The sequence below is a fragment of the Nannobrachium achirus genome, assembly GCF_963921795.1.
Source record: "Nannobrachium achirus genome assembly, chromosome: 24".
Lineage (NCBI taxonomy): Eukaryota > Metazoa > Chordata > Actinopteri > Myctophiformes > Myctophidae > Nannobrachium > Nannobrachium achirus.
The window spans coordinates 12,502,476-12,519,594 of NC_137831.1; the positions used below are offsets into that span (position 1 = coordinate 12,502,476).

The 17,119-nt window shown below is 40.0% G+C and overlaps 1 protein-coding gene across 1 annotated transcript in view; it reads left to right on the forward strand.

Annotated features, from left to right (window-relative positions):
- Positions 1–1,160: 1,160 nt before the first annotated feature.
- The window catches only part of LOC308280091 (oxysterol-binding protein-related protein 9-like), a gene marked incomplete at both ends in the record, with an annotated part of 73,679 nt that continues 57,720 nt past the window's right edge, over positions 1,161–17,119 (forward strand). Inside the window, 2 exons of the mRNA XM_080720353.1 lie at positions 1,161–1,260; positions 8,650–8,668. Of these exons, the coding sequence (XP_080576479.1) occupies positions 1,161–1,260; positions 8,650–8,668 (119 nt within the window). The remainder of the gene's footprint in view (positions 1,261–8,649; positions 8,669–17,119) is intronic.

A 17,119-nucleotide genomic window follows, 5' to 3' on the forward strand; every position in this document is an offset into this window, starting at 1 on the left:
TTTAGCTCTTGAGCGGTGCTCCTGGAAGGAGCTAAGCTTCAACATCTGGCTTTGTCCGGGCTCTGAATCGTGGCCTACATCTTGGCACAAAGCGCTCAAAGTTTGTTGTACGCCCAGCTTTGCCGGACGCTTGATGAAATGAACTCCTGAATGGCACCGCTCACTTCACACTGTGCGCGTGTGAGTGTGCAGCTCAAACTTTGCACGCACACTCCCAGTAGGTCAAGGAAGAACCTCTGCCCCAACTTGAGCATACTTTTGTTGTTATCAGACTTTTTTACTAACACAAAGTAAAACCATGGCTGTGAGCAGGCCAGGAATTTCATGGAGGCCATGAAGGTTATGGCCGCCATTGCCCTCAGCTTGGCCTTGTGCCCCTCAAACCAATGGGAGCGTGTCGCTATTTCTACAAGTCATCTTTTCGACAACCAAACCTAATCCTAACCCTAACTCGAACCTCCATGAGGTGAGTGGCGATACATGACCTGAGGCCTGACTGTAGTTTCTTTCTTGTCAATATGTAGACAGTTAACCGGTGTCTCTTTTTTGTCATGTAGACAACAGCGTTTTTTGTTGAGATTCTGAAATCTTAACTCCCCCGAGTCCCCATCTTTAAACCAATCCAGTGACTTCGATTGGTGCAGGGCTGAGCATGGATCAGATTGTAAATATCATTTATCTATTTCATTGCAGATTAGGTTAACCCTAACCCTTAAATTCAACAAATTCCTTCAATGGACTAAAATCTTGTTTTATTTGATGTCCTTCCTGCCCTGGCATTTGGTCTTTGTGCCCTCAAAAAAAATGGACAACACCAAAGGCCAAGTGGCCTTGCCCCTAAAATGGTGAAATTCCAGGCCTGGCTCTGAGTGTTCTACGGTATGCTGTATAGCAAATGGCAGCAGGTCACTGATTATAATTGAATGTGAGTTGTTAACTTCTTTCAACACAGGCGTTAGTTACAATCTGAATCACTCACAAAGGGCCATTCTCCTCCCATTAAGATTTGAGGCCACAAAGGGCCATTCTCCCATTAAGATTTGAGGCCGATAAAATGTGTCCTCGGAAGGATTATAAATATAACTGTCTATAGCTATAAGATCTTATCATTATTCTACTGTTGAAATGGATAGATTATAAATATAACCAGTTTGTGACCTATGGCCTTTGTGTTTGACCATCAGGGTGGATCCACTGTTGAGGGAGTGGATCTTACGCTGAGAACTCCACCTTCTCTACGAGACCACACCATGTTAGAGGGTATGAATTTAACCCACACACCAACCATACAAATATACCCTAACATCACAAGAATCAAAGGACCATTCACACTATAACTATGGTTCACCATGTGAACTGCCCTTAACACCACAAAACAACACTATTTGGGACATTAAAAACAGGTTCTATACGCCCATATTGTTAAGGTTATTTTAATTTAATGGTTAATTGGAAATGTTATTAATTAATGTATTATTGATTTTGTTTTGCTGTAATAATTATTTCTGCTCTCCTCCCAACAGATACACACACGCACACGCGCGTGCGCGCGCGCACACACACACACACACACACACACACACACACACACACACACACACACACACACACACACACACACACACACACACACACACTACTCAATGGAAATCCTTTTGACAGGCGTTTATTAATATAAATTTGTGTCAATAAATAAATTAAATCAAAACCCACCGTGTCGTGTTTTTTGACGACATAGGGTTAGTTAGGTTCATGTTTTTGACAGTATTATTGGTTCATGTTTTTGATAGTATTATTACAGTTTGTTGTCATAGGATATGTTGTGTCGTATGATATGAGTTATTTTACAATATAGTATATCTGTGTGACATCATCATCATACCCGGAAGTTATGCGGGAACACCTATTGAGTGGCAAAAAACTACTTTCTAGCCTTGACAGCCCATACATCCAAACAGAAAGGTCCTATCTGATTGCATTAAATGATGTTAAACTCACTTTGCCACTCAATTTGCCATTTACTTTATGCATGCGTATAGCCTTTATTAATGTTTGTATTGAAAATGGTAAATTATGACGTGAGATTTTTACGTTGTAACAAAGACATGGAATAGAAGTGGTTGGAATCTATTTATGTAGGTTTCAAGTCAAACAGGCAGAATGCTGTCTAGAATCAGTTAAAAAAACAAGATGCTGTCTAAAATATGTAAAAAAAAAAACTGAATGCAGTTGATAACTATGTGGCTCAGCTCATAATTGTTCATTAATGTGATATGCTGCATGCCATGACTGATATTTTTTTCAGTTAAACATTTACGTTTGGGTGTAGTACGACACCGTCTCAAACCTTATAGCCATTAATTATTTTAATGTAAAGACCAACATGTATGTAAAAACCCAAGAGCTAATCTGTTTGATTAGAAAATGTTTCTATTTTGCATAACTTATCATTACTTATATATAAATGGTGCGTTTATATACAGCACCTTTCTCCAATGAGCTTTATGATGGAAAAAACAGAACACACAATTAAATATGCAAATATGTGTTTTGACCTGCCGTCTCTTGCTTCGACTTTAAATATGACTTAAAATATTGTTTTAGTATGAAAGACCTGGTGGTAGAAAGGTAAAGCACAGGACTCGTGAGCAGAAGGTTGGGGGTTTGAATCCAGGCAATAGTAGTTTGAATTTTTTGTCCATAAGACGAGTCGGATGGATTTAGCCCGCCTCCCTCAGGTGGTAGAGGGGAGGGGCTTAAAATTTAAATAAAATTCCGAAAAATATTTTTTTTGTTTCCTTTTCCCCTTCCCTGCCTACTTTCGTGTTCGCTCGCCTTCTTCTCTGCCTTCTTTCGTCTGCGCCCATCTTGAGGCGTTGAGGCTTTCGGAATCTCGTTAGTGTCGGATATCTTCCATTCTGATATTTACCATCTTTCGGGGGATTGTTAGTTTTTCCATTTGGCATTTTTTCGGGTTTGTGCTTTGTGCTTTGGACATTCTCCATCTTTCGGGGTTTCACTTTGGACGATTTTCCTCTTTTGCCATCTTTCGGGTTTTTCACTTGCACCTTCCACCATCTTTCGGGGTTTTGCCTGGCTTGAACCACCTTTGGACTTTTCCTTCACCATTGGTGAGGTTTGAACTCTCTCTTTGAACTCTGAGGCGATGATCTTAACCACTGCACTACCACTGTGGTTCTTACTTACTCTGTTCTCTTGCAAGCTTTTAAGTGAAAGATTAGAGGTAAAGGTACAAGAAGCAGGTAAAACTTTGAAAATCCCTATACCGGGTTTGAACCAGGGACCTCCTGGTCATTAGCACTACATCAGTTCCACTACACTACCATGGCTTAATTACAGCTTGCTCTCTTGCACTATTTCAAGTGAAGATTAGTTAAAGGTATAGGTTAAAACTGAGCATGACCCTTGCTAGTCTTGAACTAGTAACCTTCTGGCCACAAGGTTATTGCCTTAACCACTACTCCATGAGGGTTTGCACTGGTTCTGTCCTCTTGCACATTTTCTTTTTATGCTTGTGGTAATGCCGGTTCAAACTTGAAAAATACACCTAGTGGTTTTGAACCCAAAGGTATAACGAAATGAAAGACCCCTGTAGGGATTGAACCAACAACCTCCTGGTATCAAGACCCATTCCAGAACCACTACCCCACCAAGGTTTGCACTTTGCAATGCTCTTTTATGTTTTTCACTAAAAGAACTAGATAAAAGATGAAGAAAATTCCTTGCAGGTTTCGAACCCATGACCTTCTACATAGAAGAGCAGCAACTTAACCACCAGGCTGATGCATTTTACAGATTATTTTCCCATTTTGCAGTATGTAATGAAAGATTAAGTTACTAGAGCCAGGCAAAACATGGGAAATGTTCAAATCCAGGTAAAAAGAGGAAATCAATAAACAACAACAAATGGTTATGCTTGTGGTAATGCCGGTTCAAACTTGAAAAATACACCTAGTGGTTTTGAACCCAAAGGTAATACAAAATTATAAAACTCCTGCAGGGATTGAACTAACAAGCTGCCGGTATCAAGGACCATTCCATAACCACTACCCCATCAGGGTTTACACTTCACAATGCTCTTTTATGTTTTTCACTAAAAGAACCAGATAAAAGATGAAGAAAATTCCTTGCTGGTTTCAAACCCATGACCTGCTACATAGAAGAGCAGCAACTTAAACACCAGGCTGATGCATTTTACAGATTATTTTCCCCTTTTGCAGTATGTAATGAAAGATTAAGTTACTAGAGCCAGGCAAAACATGGGAAATGTTCAAATCCAGGTAAAAAGAGGAAATCAATAAACAACAACAAATGGTTATGCTTGTGGTAATGCCGGTTCAAACTTGAAAAATACACCTAGTTGTTTTGAACCCAAAGGTAATACTGAATGAAAGACCACTGCAAGGATTGAACCAACAACCTCCAGATATCAAGGCCCCATTCATAACCACTACTCCATCAAGGTTAATACTTTAAACTCTCGCATGTCTTTTACTAAAAGATTAGATAAAGGTGCACAAGTAATGTGGCCGATATCTATGCTGTGTTTGAACCAAGAACTTTAAAGTGTTGTAAATTCTGCCTTTACCACTGCACCAACTGTAGTTTGTACATATATTGTTCTCTTACGCTGCACTCAGACTGGAACGCACAAGTTGAGTGCGTGTCGTGTGGGGGAGGCGGGGGGCAGGCACAGCGCAATGCATTGCGGATGGAAGTCGAGTGGTTTGAAGTCTAGTGCGAGTCGTGAGCAAGTTGGACGCAACCACACAACACCACACGACTCGCACTCGACTTCAAACCACTCGACTCCCATCCGGAATGCATTGCGCTGTGCCTGCCCCCCGCCTCCCCCACACGACACGCACTCGTTTTTGTGCCTTTAGGTCTGTAGCCGGCCTTCTGTGTTCCAATATATACCAATATACCCTTTGTTGGCAACAGGGCGCTGACCTTGGTCTAAAATTGGAACAATACAGAAAAAAATAGCATGGTACTACGATGAGAACCATGTGGAGTCAATTCAATTCAGGCCAATTTTAGTACCACTTTACGTCATGGTTTCAACTCATATAAACAGTGTCAATAGAATATAGCCTCGCGTCACCCTGTTCGTCATTCGCGCCACCGCCGCGCTATTGACACTGTATATATGAGTTGGAACCATGAGGTAAAGTGGTACTAAAATTGTCCTGAATTGAATTGACTTCACATGGTTCTCATCATAGTACCATGCTAACTCTTCTGTATTGTTCCAATTTTAGACCAAAGTCAGCACCCTATTGCCAACAAAGGGTATATTGGTATTGCGTCTGAAATGGCTTAGAATTAGGAACGGACAGAAAACGATATCTAAATATTTGAGTGGCTATGTAGGCTAAAACCTGTGAAAATACGTATTATGGTCCAGTATTAAGATACAGGTTAAGATACAGGGCTTGCAATCAGTATGTTCTTGGTTTGAAACTAAGCAAGAACAATTTCCCAAGTTATACCTGGCTCTCATAACACGACCTTTTACAAAAATATACACATAGACCCAATGAAGTATTGACTTCAATGGTACAGCGGTTCAGAGTTCAAGACCAGTGAAGAATATGCTCCAACTTTCACCTGGATCAATTATATTGATCTAATCTTACACCGAAGAACACACAAGAGAACAATATAAGTACAAACTACAGTTGGTGCAGTGGTAAAGACAGAATTTACAAAACTTTAAAGTTCTTGGTTCAAACACAGCATAGATATCGGCCATCTCTTACATTACTTGTGCACCTTTATCTAATCTTTTAGGAAAAGACATGCAAGAGTTTAACGCATTAACCTTGATGGAGTAGTGGTTATGAATGGGGCCTTAATATCAGGAGGTTGTTGGTTCAATCCTTGCAGTGGTCTTTCATTCAGTATTACCTTTGGGTTCAACACAACTAGGTGTATTTTTCAAGTTTGAACCGGCATTACCACAAGCATAACCATTTGTTGTTGTTTATTGATTTCCTCTTTTTACCTGGATTTGAACATTTCCCATGTTTTGCCTGGCTCTAGTAACTTAATCTTTCATTACATACTGCAAAATGGAAAAGAATCTGTAAAATGCAACAGCCTAGTGGTTAAGTTGCTGCTCTTCTATGTAGAAGGTCATGGGTTCGAACCCGGCAAGGAATTTTCTTCATCTTTTATCTAGTTCTTTTAGTTAAAAACATAAAAGAGCATTGTAAAGTGTAAACCTTGATGGGGTAGTGGTTCTGGAATGGGTCTTGATACCAAGAGGTTGTTGGTTCAATCCCTACAGGGGTCTTTCATTTCATTTTACCTTTGGGTTCAAAACCACTAGGTATATTTTTCAAGTTTGAACCGGCATTACCACAAGCATAAAAGGAAAATGTGCAAGAGGACAGAATCAGTGCAAACCCTCATGGAGTAGTGGTTAAGGCAATAACCTTGTGGCCAGAAGGTTACTAGTTCAAGACTAGCAAGGGTCATGCTCAGTTTTAACCTATACCTTTAACTAATCTTCACTTGAAATTGTGCAAGAGAGCAAGCTGTAAATAAGCCATGGTAGTGTAGTGGAACTGATGTAGTGCTAATGAGCAGGAGGTCCCTGGTTCAACCCCGGTATAGGGATTTTCAAAGTTTTACCTGCTTCTTGTACCTTTACCTCTAATCTTTCACTTAAAAGCTTGCAAGAGAACAGAGTAAGTAAGAACCACAGTGGTAGTGCAGTGGTTAAGATCATCGCCTCAGAGTTCAAAGAGAGAGAGTTCAAACCTCACCAATGGTGAAGGAAAAGTCCAAAGGTGGTTCAAGCCAGGCAAAAACCCGAAAGATGGTGGAAGGTGCAAGCGAAAAACCCAAAAGATGGCAAAAGAGGAAAATCGTCCAAAGTGAAACCCCAAAAGATGGGAAACGTCCAAAGCACAAACCCGAAAAAATGCTAAATGGAAAAACTAACAATCCCCCGAAAGATGGTAAATATCAGAATGGAAGATATCCGACACTAACGAGATTCCGAAAGCCTCAACGCCTCAAGATGGGCGCAGACGAAAGAAGGCAGAGAAGAAGGCGAGCGAACACAAAAGAAGGCAGGGAAAGGGAAAAGGAAACAAAAATTTTTTTTTTTTTAATTTTATTTAAATTTTAAACCCCTCCCCTCTACCACCTGAGGGAGGCGGGCTAAATCCATCCGACTCGTCTTATGGACAAAAAATTCAAACTACTATTGCCTGGATTCAAACCCCCAACCTTCTGCTCACGAGTCCTGTGCTTTACCTTTCCACCACCAGGTCTTTCATACTAAAACAATATTTTAGGTCATATTTAAAGTCGAAGCAAGAGACGGCAGGTCAAAACACATATTTGCATATTTAATTGTGTGTTCTGTTTTTTCCATCATAAAGCTCATTGGAGAAAGGTGCTGTATATAAACCCACCATTTATATATAAGTAATGATAAGTTATGCAAAATAGAAACATTTTCTAATCAAACAGATTAGCTCTTGGGTTTTTACATACATGTTGGTCTTTACATTAAAATAATTAATGGCTATAAGGTTTCAGACGGTGTCGTACTACACCCAAACATAAATGTTTAACTGAAAAAAATATCAGTCATGGCATGCAGCATATCACATTAATGAACAATTATGAGCTGAGCCACATAGTTATCAACTGCATTCAGTTTTTTTTTTACATATTTTAGACAGCATCTTGTTTTTTTAACTGATTCTAGACAGCATTCTGCCTGTTTGACTTGAAACCTACATAAAATAGATTCCAACCACTTCTATTCCATGTCTTTGTTGTTACAACATAAAAATCTCACGTCATAATTTACCATTTTCAATACAAACATTAATAAAGGCTATACGCATGCATAAAGTAAATGGCAAATTGAGTGGCAAAGTGAGTTTAACATCATTTAATGCAATCAGATAGGACCTTTCTGTTTGGATGTATGGGCTGTCAAGGCTAGAAAGTAGTTTTTTGCCACTCAATAGGTGTTCCCGCATAACTTCCGGGTATGATGATGATGTCACACACATATACTATATAGTAAAATAACTCATATCATACGACACAACATATCCTATGACAACAAACTGTAATAATACTATCAAAAACATGAACCAATAATACTGTCAAAAACATGAACCTAACTAACCCTATGTCGTCAAAAAACACGACACGGTGGGTTTTGATTTAATTTCTTTATTGACACAAATGTATATTAATAAACGCCTGTCAAAAGGATTTCCATTGAGTAGTGTGTGTGTGTGTGTGTGTGTGTGTGTGTGTGTGTGTGTGTGTGTGTGTGTGTGTGTGTGTGTGTGTGTGTATCTGTTGGGAGGAGAGCAGAAATAATTATTACAGCAAAACAAAATCAATAATACATTAATTAATAACATTTCCAATTAACCATTGAATTAAAATAACCTTAACAATATGGGCGTATAGAACCTGTTTTTAATGTCCCAAATAGTGTTGTTTTGTGGTGTTAAGGGCAGTTCACATGGTGAACCATAGTTATAGTGTGAATGGTCCTTTGATTCTTGTGATGTTAGGGTATATTTGTATGGTTGGTGTGTGGGTTAAATTCATACCCTCTAACATGGTGTGGTCTCGTAGAGAAGGTGGAGTTCTCAGCGTAAGATCCACTCCCTCAACAGTGGATCCACCCTGATGGTCAAACACAAAGGCCATAGGTCACAAACTGGTTATATTTATAATCTATCCATTTCAACAGTAGAATAATGATCAGATCTTATAGCTATAGACAGTTATATTTATAATCCTTCCGAGGACACATTTTATCGGCCTCAAATCTTAATGGGAGAATGGCCCTTTGTGGCCTCAAATCTTAATGGGAGGAGAATGGCCCTTTGTGAGTGATTCAGATTGTAACTAACGCCTGTGTTGAAAGAAGTTAACAACTCACATTCAATTATAATCAGTGACCTGCTGCCATTTGCTATACAGCATACCGTAGAACACTCAGAGCCAGGCCTGGAATTTCACCATTTTAGGGGCAAGGCCACTTGGCCTTTGGTGTTGTCCATTTTTTTGAGGGCACAAAGACCAAATGCCAGGGCAGGAAGGACATCAAATAAAACAAGATTTTAGTCCATTGAAAGAATTTGTTGAATTTAAGGGTTAGGGTTAACCTAATCTGCAATGAAATAGATAAATGATATTTACAATCTGATCCATGCTCAGCCCTGCACCAATCGAAGTCACTGGATTGGTTTAAAGAAGGGGACTCGGGGGAGTTAAGATTTCAGAATCTCAACAAAAAACACTGTTGTCTACATGACAAAAAAGAGACACCGGTTAACTGTCTACATATTGACAAGAAAGAAACTACAGTCAGGCCTCAGGTCATGTATCGCCACTCACCTCATGGAGGTTCGAGTTAGGGTTAGGATTAGGTTTGGTTGTCGAAAAGATGACTTGTAGAAATAGCGACACGCTCCCATTGGTTTGAGGGGCACAAGGCCAAGCTGAGGGCAATGGCGGCCATAACCTTCATGGCCTCCATGAAATTCCTGGCCTGCTCACAGCCATGGTTTTACTTTGTGTTAGTAAAATAGTCTGATAACAAAAGTATGCTCAAGTTGGGGCAGAGGTTCTTCCTTGACCTACTGGGAGTGTGCGTGCAAAGTTTGAGCTGCACACGCACACGCGCACAGTGTGAAGTGAGCGGTGCCATTCAGGAGTTCATTTCATCAAGCGTCCGGCAAAGCTGGGCGTACAACAAACTTTGAGCGCTTTGTGCCAAGATGTAGGCCACGATTCAGAGCCCGGACAAAGCCAGATGTTGAAGCTTAGCTCCTTCCAGGAGCACCGCTCAAGAGCTAAATCTGTCCTACATAGCCTGCACTGGGGACCTAACGCTACGCCACTGATAAATAACAACACAATCAAACAATAGATGAAAACCTGGACATGCGTTTAGCAGATACTCTTTTCCAGAGCGACTTACATTAAGCAAAGTAAACACATACATACACACAGAAGTGTAGTGTCTCAGTAAACTCGGATCACATAGAGACAGCGTAGTCATGTGTCAGTAAACTAGGATCACAGTAGAGACAGTGTAGTGCTAAACCATGGGTCTTCGACAGGGGGTCCGGGACCTTGTTTTTGTTTTTACATTAACCACCTGAACCCAATAGCATCCCTATTCTGGTGGGAACATTCGCCAAAACTAGCCAATTTACAAGCTCACAACATGTTGGTGAAGAGGGGAAAACAAATGTCAGAACCAATACAAGTAGCCAAAGGTCATGCTAAATGTCTGAAAAATACACATGAACATGAATCCTACACAACAACGATGACAGTGCTGTCAAACAAGTCTATGAAATCCATCAGAAGGTTTGATCTGTACACTGAAACTATGGGATAGCAGGTAAACAATGAACCTAGCATCAGTCTAAATAACATGCCATCTCAATTACAATTTTAACATTGTGGTCAAGAAAAACAAGCCTAAGTAACAAAAACACAAGAATGACCAGCATACATGTACATCTGCATGGTCGTCATATCTATGTCAGTCACTAACATCAATCGAGCACAATGTGGAAGGGACACTCTCTCTTCTTCTCCAGGCTAGTTTGTTAGTCCAGCTAGTGGTTCTGAACCGCGACCCCCCAAATAATCATATTTGAACTGGGGATCCCCCACCCTGACAAGCACTTGGAATTGTAGGAGTTGAGGAATTACATTTAGTTTGACTCGGTTCCACAGATATTAAATATTGTGAAAATAGCAGATCGACAAGCTTATGACGCTGCAAGGGGTTGCGAGCTTGTAGATCGTCTATTTTCAAAATGTTTGTCTCTTTCTTATATTATTTGACAATTTGACCAATGTTTGACCAGTTTTTATAGTATAGTTAATTAGGTGGGAAGAGCAGGACAAGGCTCTCTAGTTATCAAATGGAATAATACAAGTGAGCTTGTAGATCGGCTATTTTCACAATATTTATCTGTGGAAATGAGTCAAACTAAATGTAATGCTTGTCAGGGTGGTGGGGGCCCCAGTTCAAATGCGATTATTTGAGGGTCACAGCTGAAAGTTAGGGGACCCTTGATATAGAGTGTAAACCTACATGACCGAGTGGCCTCTGCGACGTGTGCCTTGAGTGAGAGCTGACTGCCCAAGACAACACCAAGGCTCTGAATGAATGAATGACTGTCCAGGACAACACCAAGGCTCTTGGCTGTTGGAACCAAAGTCACCAGATGCAAACAGTGAGATCCCGCATGGGGCAGGACTTACCTGGGAAGAAGAGAAGCTCAGTCTTGTCTGGGTTCAGCTTGAGGTGGTGAGAAGAAAACATCCTCTGTGAGATGTCAGCCAGACATGCAGCGATGCACTCTTCAACCTGAGTGGCAGAGGAGTGGAGAGAGAAAAACTGTTGAGTTACAATTAACTAATTGCGACCGTTGCAGTTTACCATGAGAAATGTCACAGCGTGTCTCTGTGTGTCTGTCTGTGTGTGTCAGTGTGTGTACCAGGCCTGGAATTTCATCATTTTAGGGGCAAGACCACTTGGCCTTTTGTTGTTGTCCATTATTAGAGGGCACAAAGGCCAAATGCCAGGGCAGGAAGGTCATGAATATATACATTTTAAATTTAATATGTTGACTATCTGCTGTGAAATAAATACATTAAATCTGATCTATGCTCAGCCCTGCACCAATCAAAAATACTTAAAAATGGGGACTCAAAAAAAGACACTGGTGTCTACATGACAAGAAAGGGATACTGGTGTCTGCACGTTGGCAAGACAGAGACAGAGGAGAAAGTGGTTCAGTCAGCTGGAGCATTAATTTAAGGCCACTGTGGCCTCAGGGCATGCCATTTTTTGGAGGGGCACAAGGCCAAATTGAGGGGCAACGACGGGCATTGCCTCCATGGCCTCCCTGAAATTCCTGCCCTGGTGTGAACATATTTTTACAGTCTATGGGTTGGTTCCCTTGACACATCACAGTGACATCACAGGTGATATCACAGGTGACATCTCTCTCTCTCTCTCTCTCTCTCTCTAGGTCATCCTCAGACGAGCCTTCCATCCTTGCTTCCAGTCATCCCCTATGTAAAAAAACTAGACCAGGTCAACCTGGTTGTGCCAGACCCCCTGTCTGTCATCATCATTTATGACATCATACCTTTTGTAGGCATGTCATCATGTCATCATCATATATACCCTTTATATAGAAAACCCGGACAGACCGACATTTGCTTATGTAGGCCTACCCATTTCATGGGTCTGGCAAAAAAACTTTTACATCACCTATGTAAAAATCCTTATGATTATTCCCCAGAATCCCTTTTATGCCCATATATGAAGATCTCTGATCTCTGTCATCGATATACATCACCGGCCAGATGGCCAAGAAATCGAACCACCGAACGATCTCAAATTGTGACGTAGTATCTGACCCGAGGCCCCTTACTAAGTAGTATCATACATTTACACCATACCTGTCCCCGAAAACGTCAATATTGAATATGGATACATATTATTATTGATAATAAAGGATAAAATAAAAATAAAAAGTCCATATATTGGCATTCCCAGAAATAAAATCCCTTTTATGCCCATATGTATGGAGATTTCTGATGTCATCAATCCCTGGCCCTAACTGGTCCAAGAGCCTGCTTTACTCTGATTTACACCCTACCTTCCCCGAAAACGTTAATATTAAGTCCATAAATGTATATGGATATATATTGATAAAGGATACAATAAATAAAATGTCCATATACAGTATGGGCATTCCCAGATGATGCCCTGTTATGGTACCCCCTTATGCCCATATATGGAGATCCCCAGGCATCAAACCCAGGCCATAACTCACCATGGCCCTGCTTGGCTTTACTAATTAACATATGTTTTATGCCCATATATGGAGAACCTTGTCCCATTGTCATCAATATTAAGGACATATCTGGGAATGCCCATATTTGGTAATGCCCAGATATGGGCATGTTTTGACATAACATTGTTGACTATCATGCAGGGGTCTCCATATATGGGTAACTGGTCCGATGTACATCACTGGCCAATTGGCCAAGAATTGCCCTGAGGCGTCTTACTAGTATGAAAACCAGCAGATTATGTGAGTGTGTGCGGGTGTCTTACTGGTATAAGGATCAGATGGTAGATCAGTGTCATCATCATGAAATTTCGCTTGATGATCATACAAATAATTGCAAAACAATTTAATTGAATTTGTCCTTTGAACATTGGAAGGAATATATAAATGATGTTTCTGTTTATCTTTTCAAAATAAATAATATGCTACGGCCAAAATAGGCCATATTTAATTAAAAAGTAGCGGATATAGCCGATCTACAAGCTCACAACGTGTCGCATTGTGATGCTTTGTGAGCTTATAGATCAGATATACCGGTACATACAGTAGCTAATGTATATTTTTTGCAACATGGAAATGATTATGATGGCGATTATATCATACTTGTGACAAGCCTATCAGTGACATTTCAACCAACCAATAGTAACAATAACGTCTAATGTAACTGACTGATTTACATATCATTAAGGCAGCATCACAGATGCAAGAGAGAAAGAAGTAGTGAACCACTCTGCTTTCATTTCTTGATTCTGACATGACATGAAGGACCCATCCAGTCCAAAAGAACATTTTAAACATTTAGCTTCACAAACCACATTTGTTTTTGTCCTGAATGCTTGGATTTTTAATCCTCAATGAAAGTATTGTCCTCTGAACTGAAAACTTTGGACAGACTGCTGCCTGCAACCAGTTTCCCAACAAGATGAGGGCTGAGCTGGAGAACCCAGTACTGACTGACTGACTGACTGACTGTACCTGGATCCTCTGGTATGCAGAAGTCCTGATCACCTCTACTGCACAGCTGTGGTAGCAGGTCCTGAAGCACACTATTCAAAACACCACAACACTGTTAAAGGTCCTACTGTAATCCTAGAGTGGCTGTGATATTACATTCATTTAATGTATTCATTATGTAGTATAAAGCCATAGATCACTCCTATGCCCTCCTGTGTCGGTGACATTGTGAAATGTAGGTGATATCATCACAGCCATTCTAGGGCTGAATTATCAGATAGCGTCCATACTCACAGAAACCTGTTGAAATGTCTCCCACACTCTCTCCTCCTCCATGCTAGTGTTAGTTGACCAGCCACAGTCCATCTTGTAGTTATTAATGTCAGCTGGTTATGGTAGAAACACTGAGTGAAACCCAGCTCCAAACACACAGACATGCTGATACATCCACATGTGGTTGCACTGTCATATTGTTTTCCTTCCTGCTTCTTTTAGCCCCACCCTTTAAATATAACTCTATGAGCCCAACGGCCCCACCCCCTCTTGTAACTGAACACTGAACTAAATATTGGACCCGATCATCACAAACCACTTAATATTAATAAAATTGTCATACTAAAGTGGCTTTTTTTCGAGCTACACAACAAAGGAAAAAATCAACTTTAACCCTCTAAGGCCCGCATTAAGAAATACTTGAAATAAAAAATTGAAAAAAATCAGATGGTGTTGTAGGAGTCCTATTAAGAGGAAAATGTAATGTTTTTTTCAAAAAAATGTTTTTGTAAGATTTTATAGCCATAAATCAAAAATCATAAATCATGCTCTAATTTACATATGGGGGATATTTTTCAAAATAATAACATATGTACATGTTCTATCTAGACATTCTAATGATCACCAACAAGAATAGTACAGGCATTTTACTTATGTTTTTTTGAGGTATAGCTTCCATGAAAAAGTGAGATGTTGTTCGTCAAAACTCTGGAATTTCAGCGGGTGTGGCGGGTGTGAATGTCAGCCCCTGTGGGGGGTATTTATATGCAAATATTGTGGCCAATGGCATTGTAATACTAAACAATAGAATCCAATGGTGGTGTTTAGGTGGTAGGGGGAGCTAAAATAAAATGATTTAAACCTTTTTTTGGATAAAATACAAACGTTGTAATATTACAACCGTGGGCCTTAGAGGGTTAAATCAACTTTGTAATAATACTATCAAAAACATGAACCAATAATACTGTCAAAACCATGAACCTAACTAACCCTATGTCGTCAAAAAAGACGACAAGGTGAGTTTTGATTTAATTTCTTTATTGACACAAATGTATATTAATAAATGCATGTCAAAAGGATTTCCATTGAGTAGTGTGTGTGTGTGTGTGTGTGTGTGTGTGTGTGTGTGTGTGTGTGTGTGTGTGTGTGTGTGTGTGTGTGTGTGTGTGTGTGTGTATCTGTAGGGAGGAGAGCAGATATAATTCTCTCATTTGCAAATCCCGCCCCATTCTGCCCTGTTACTATGGTGGTTCAATTGACCCTGGGCAGATTGTTTTTATAGTGGCAGTGAATGGGGGGAGAGGGTATTTTCATTGCCTCATTATTGCAATTTAAAGTACCAAAGGAAAAACATCTAGGTGATATTAATAAAAAGGGAAGACAAAGGTACAGTAGTTACATTGCAAAATAGGGGGTTTCCCACGGAAATATATGTTTTAATTAGTTTAATCCCAGTGGGACAGAATCATCATGGCAGATTGTTTTTACATTGGAAATGAATGGGAAAAAAAGATTTTTCATAGCCTCATTACAGCTATATAAAGTACCAAAAAAAACACATCTAGGTGATATTAATAAAAAGGGAAGAAAAAAGTACAGTAATTACATAGCAAAACAGTAGTTTTCCCCCGAAAATATATGTTTTAATTAGTTTAATCCTCTGGATCAGACAGGAGATATTATAGAAAGAGAAAGCGCAGTGCATCTTGGGTAGGAAAATGACAGCCAGATTATAGTTCTACTCACATAATAGGCTGGCTTTCGTAATTCTGCCCATTTAAAATATATGTACCCAATCGTAACTCTTAGTTACATTGATAAGGTCCATGTGAACTAGTCTGTTGAAGCTTATTCATTATTTTGAGCGAAATCGCTATCAGCTCGCGGCGCCGTACTGCACGCACGCCGTGCTCCGCAGAGCGGACCGTTGTTGAAAGCCTGAAGCAACCTTCTCCACTGCACAAACTCCACCCCCGATAGCAAAAAGTGAATGATTTTTTCTGGTTGGCCAGTCAGGGAGTCTCAGGGACCAATCAGAAGGCTGACAAACGGTGAATTATTACAGGAAAACAAAATCAATAATGCATTAATTAATAACATTTCCAATTAACCATTGAATTAAAATAACCTTAACAATATGGGCGTTAGAAACAGTTTTTAATATCCCAAATAGTGTTGTTTTGTGGTGTTAAAGGAGTAGTTCACCCCCCAAATGACTTTTTTTTTCTCTATTGATTACTCATGCCATGGAGACTAGAGTTCAATAATATTTTTTAGTTTTTGTCACATTCCTAAGACAAAAATTTGATTTGAGTAAATTTACCCCCATTGATTCTGGATGGGGACCCGTTTCGAAACGGGTCCCCATCCGGAACGAATGTGGGTAAATTTATTGTTATCACATTTTTATATATCTGTTCTTGAGGTAATATTGTTTATAATCCAATATCATGAAGGCTACTTTGACATTTGGGATACACAAATAAGGGGAGCATTTCGCTGTTACTATGTGTCATATTTTCGACACCCAAACCTAACCCTATACCCTAGTCGCTAACCCTAGTCGCTAACCCTCCCGACGCTCCGTTGTCGAAATGATGACACGTAGTAGTAGCAAAATTTCACCCAAATAAGTTGGTCTGTCCAAAGCGTAGTTACTGCACTCTGCCTTTGTAGGGCAGTATTGTTGCTCGATATTTTCGTTTTTAAGAAGTCCTATACTACCCGCCCAATTCCTAGGCTTCCATTTCCTCGTATCCGATATTCAGTGACCACTGAATCATTTTTGGAGCACCGCAGACGCCCTTGGCTTCCTCGGTATTGATTTCTTACAATATGGATGATCTATGAATTGAAGCTTGTTCTTTGCTCCCACTTGCTGTAAATGGCTCAGGTGCAGAGTGTCAGCCAGAACTCTGGATTGTAAATGTAAAATGAAGAGGCACCACTTGCCGGGAGTGTGACGCCAATTGAGGCCAGCA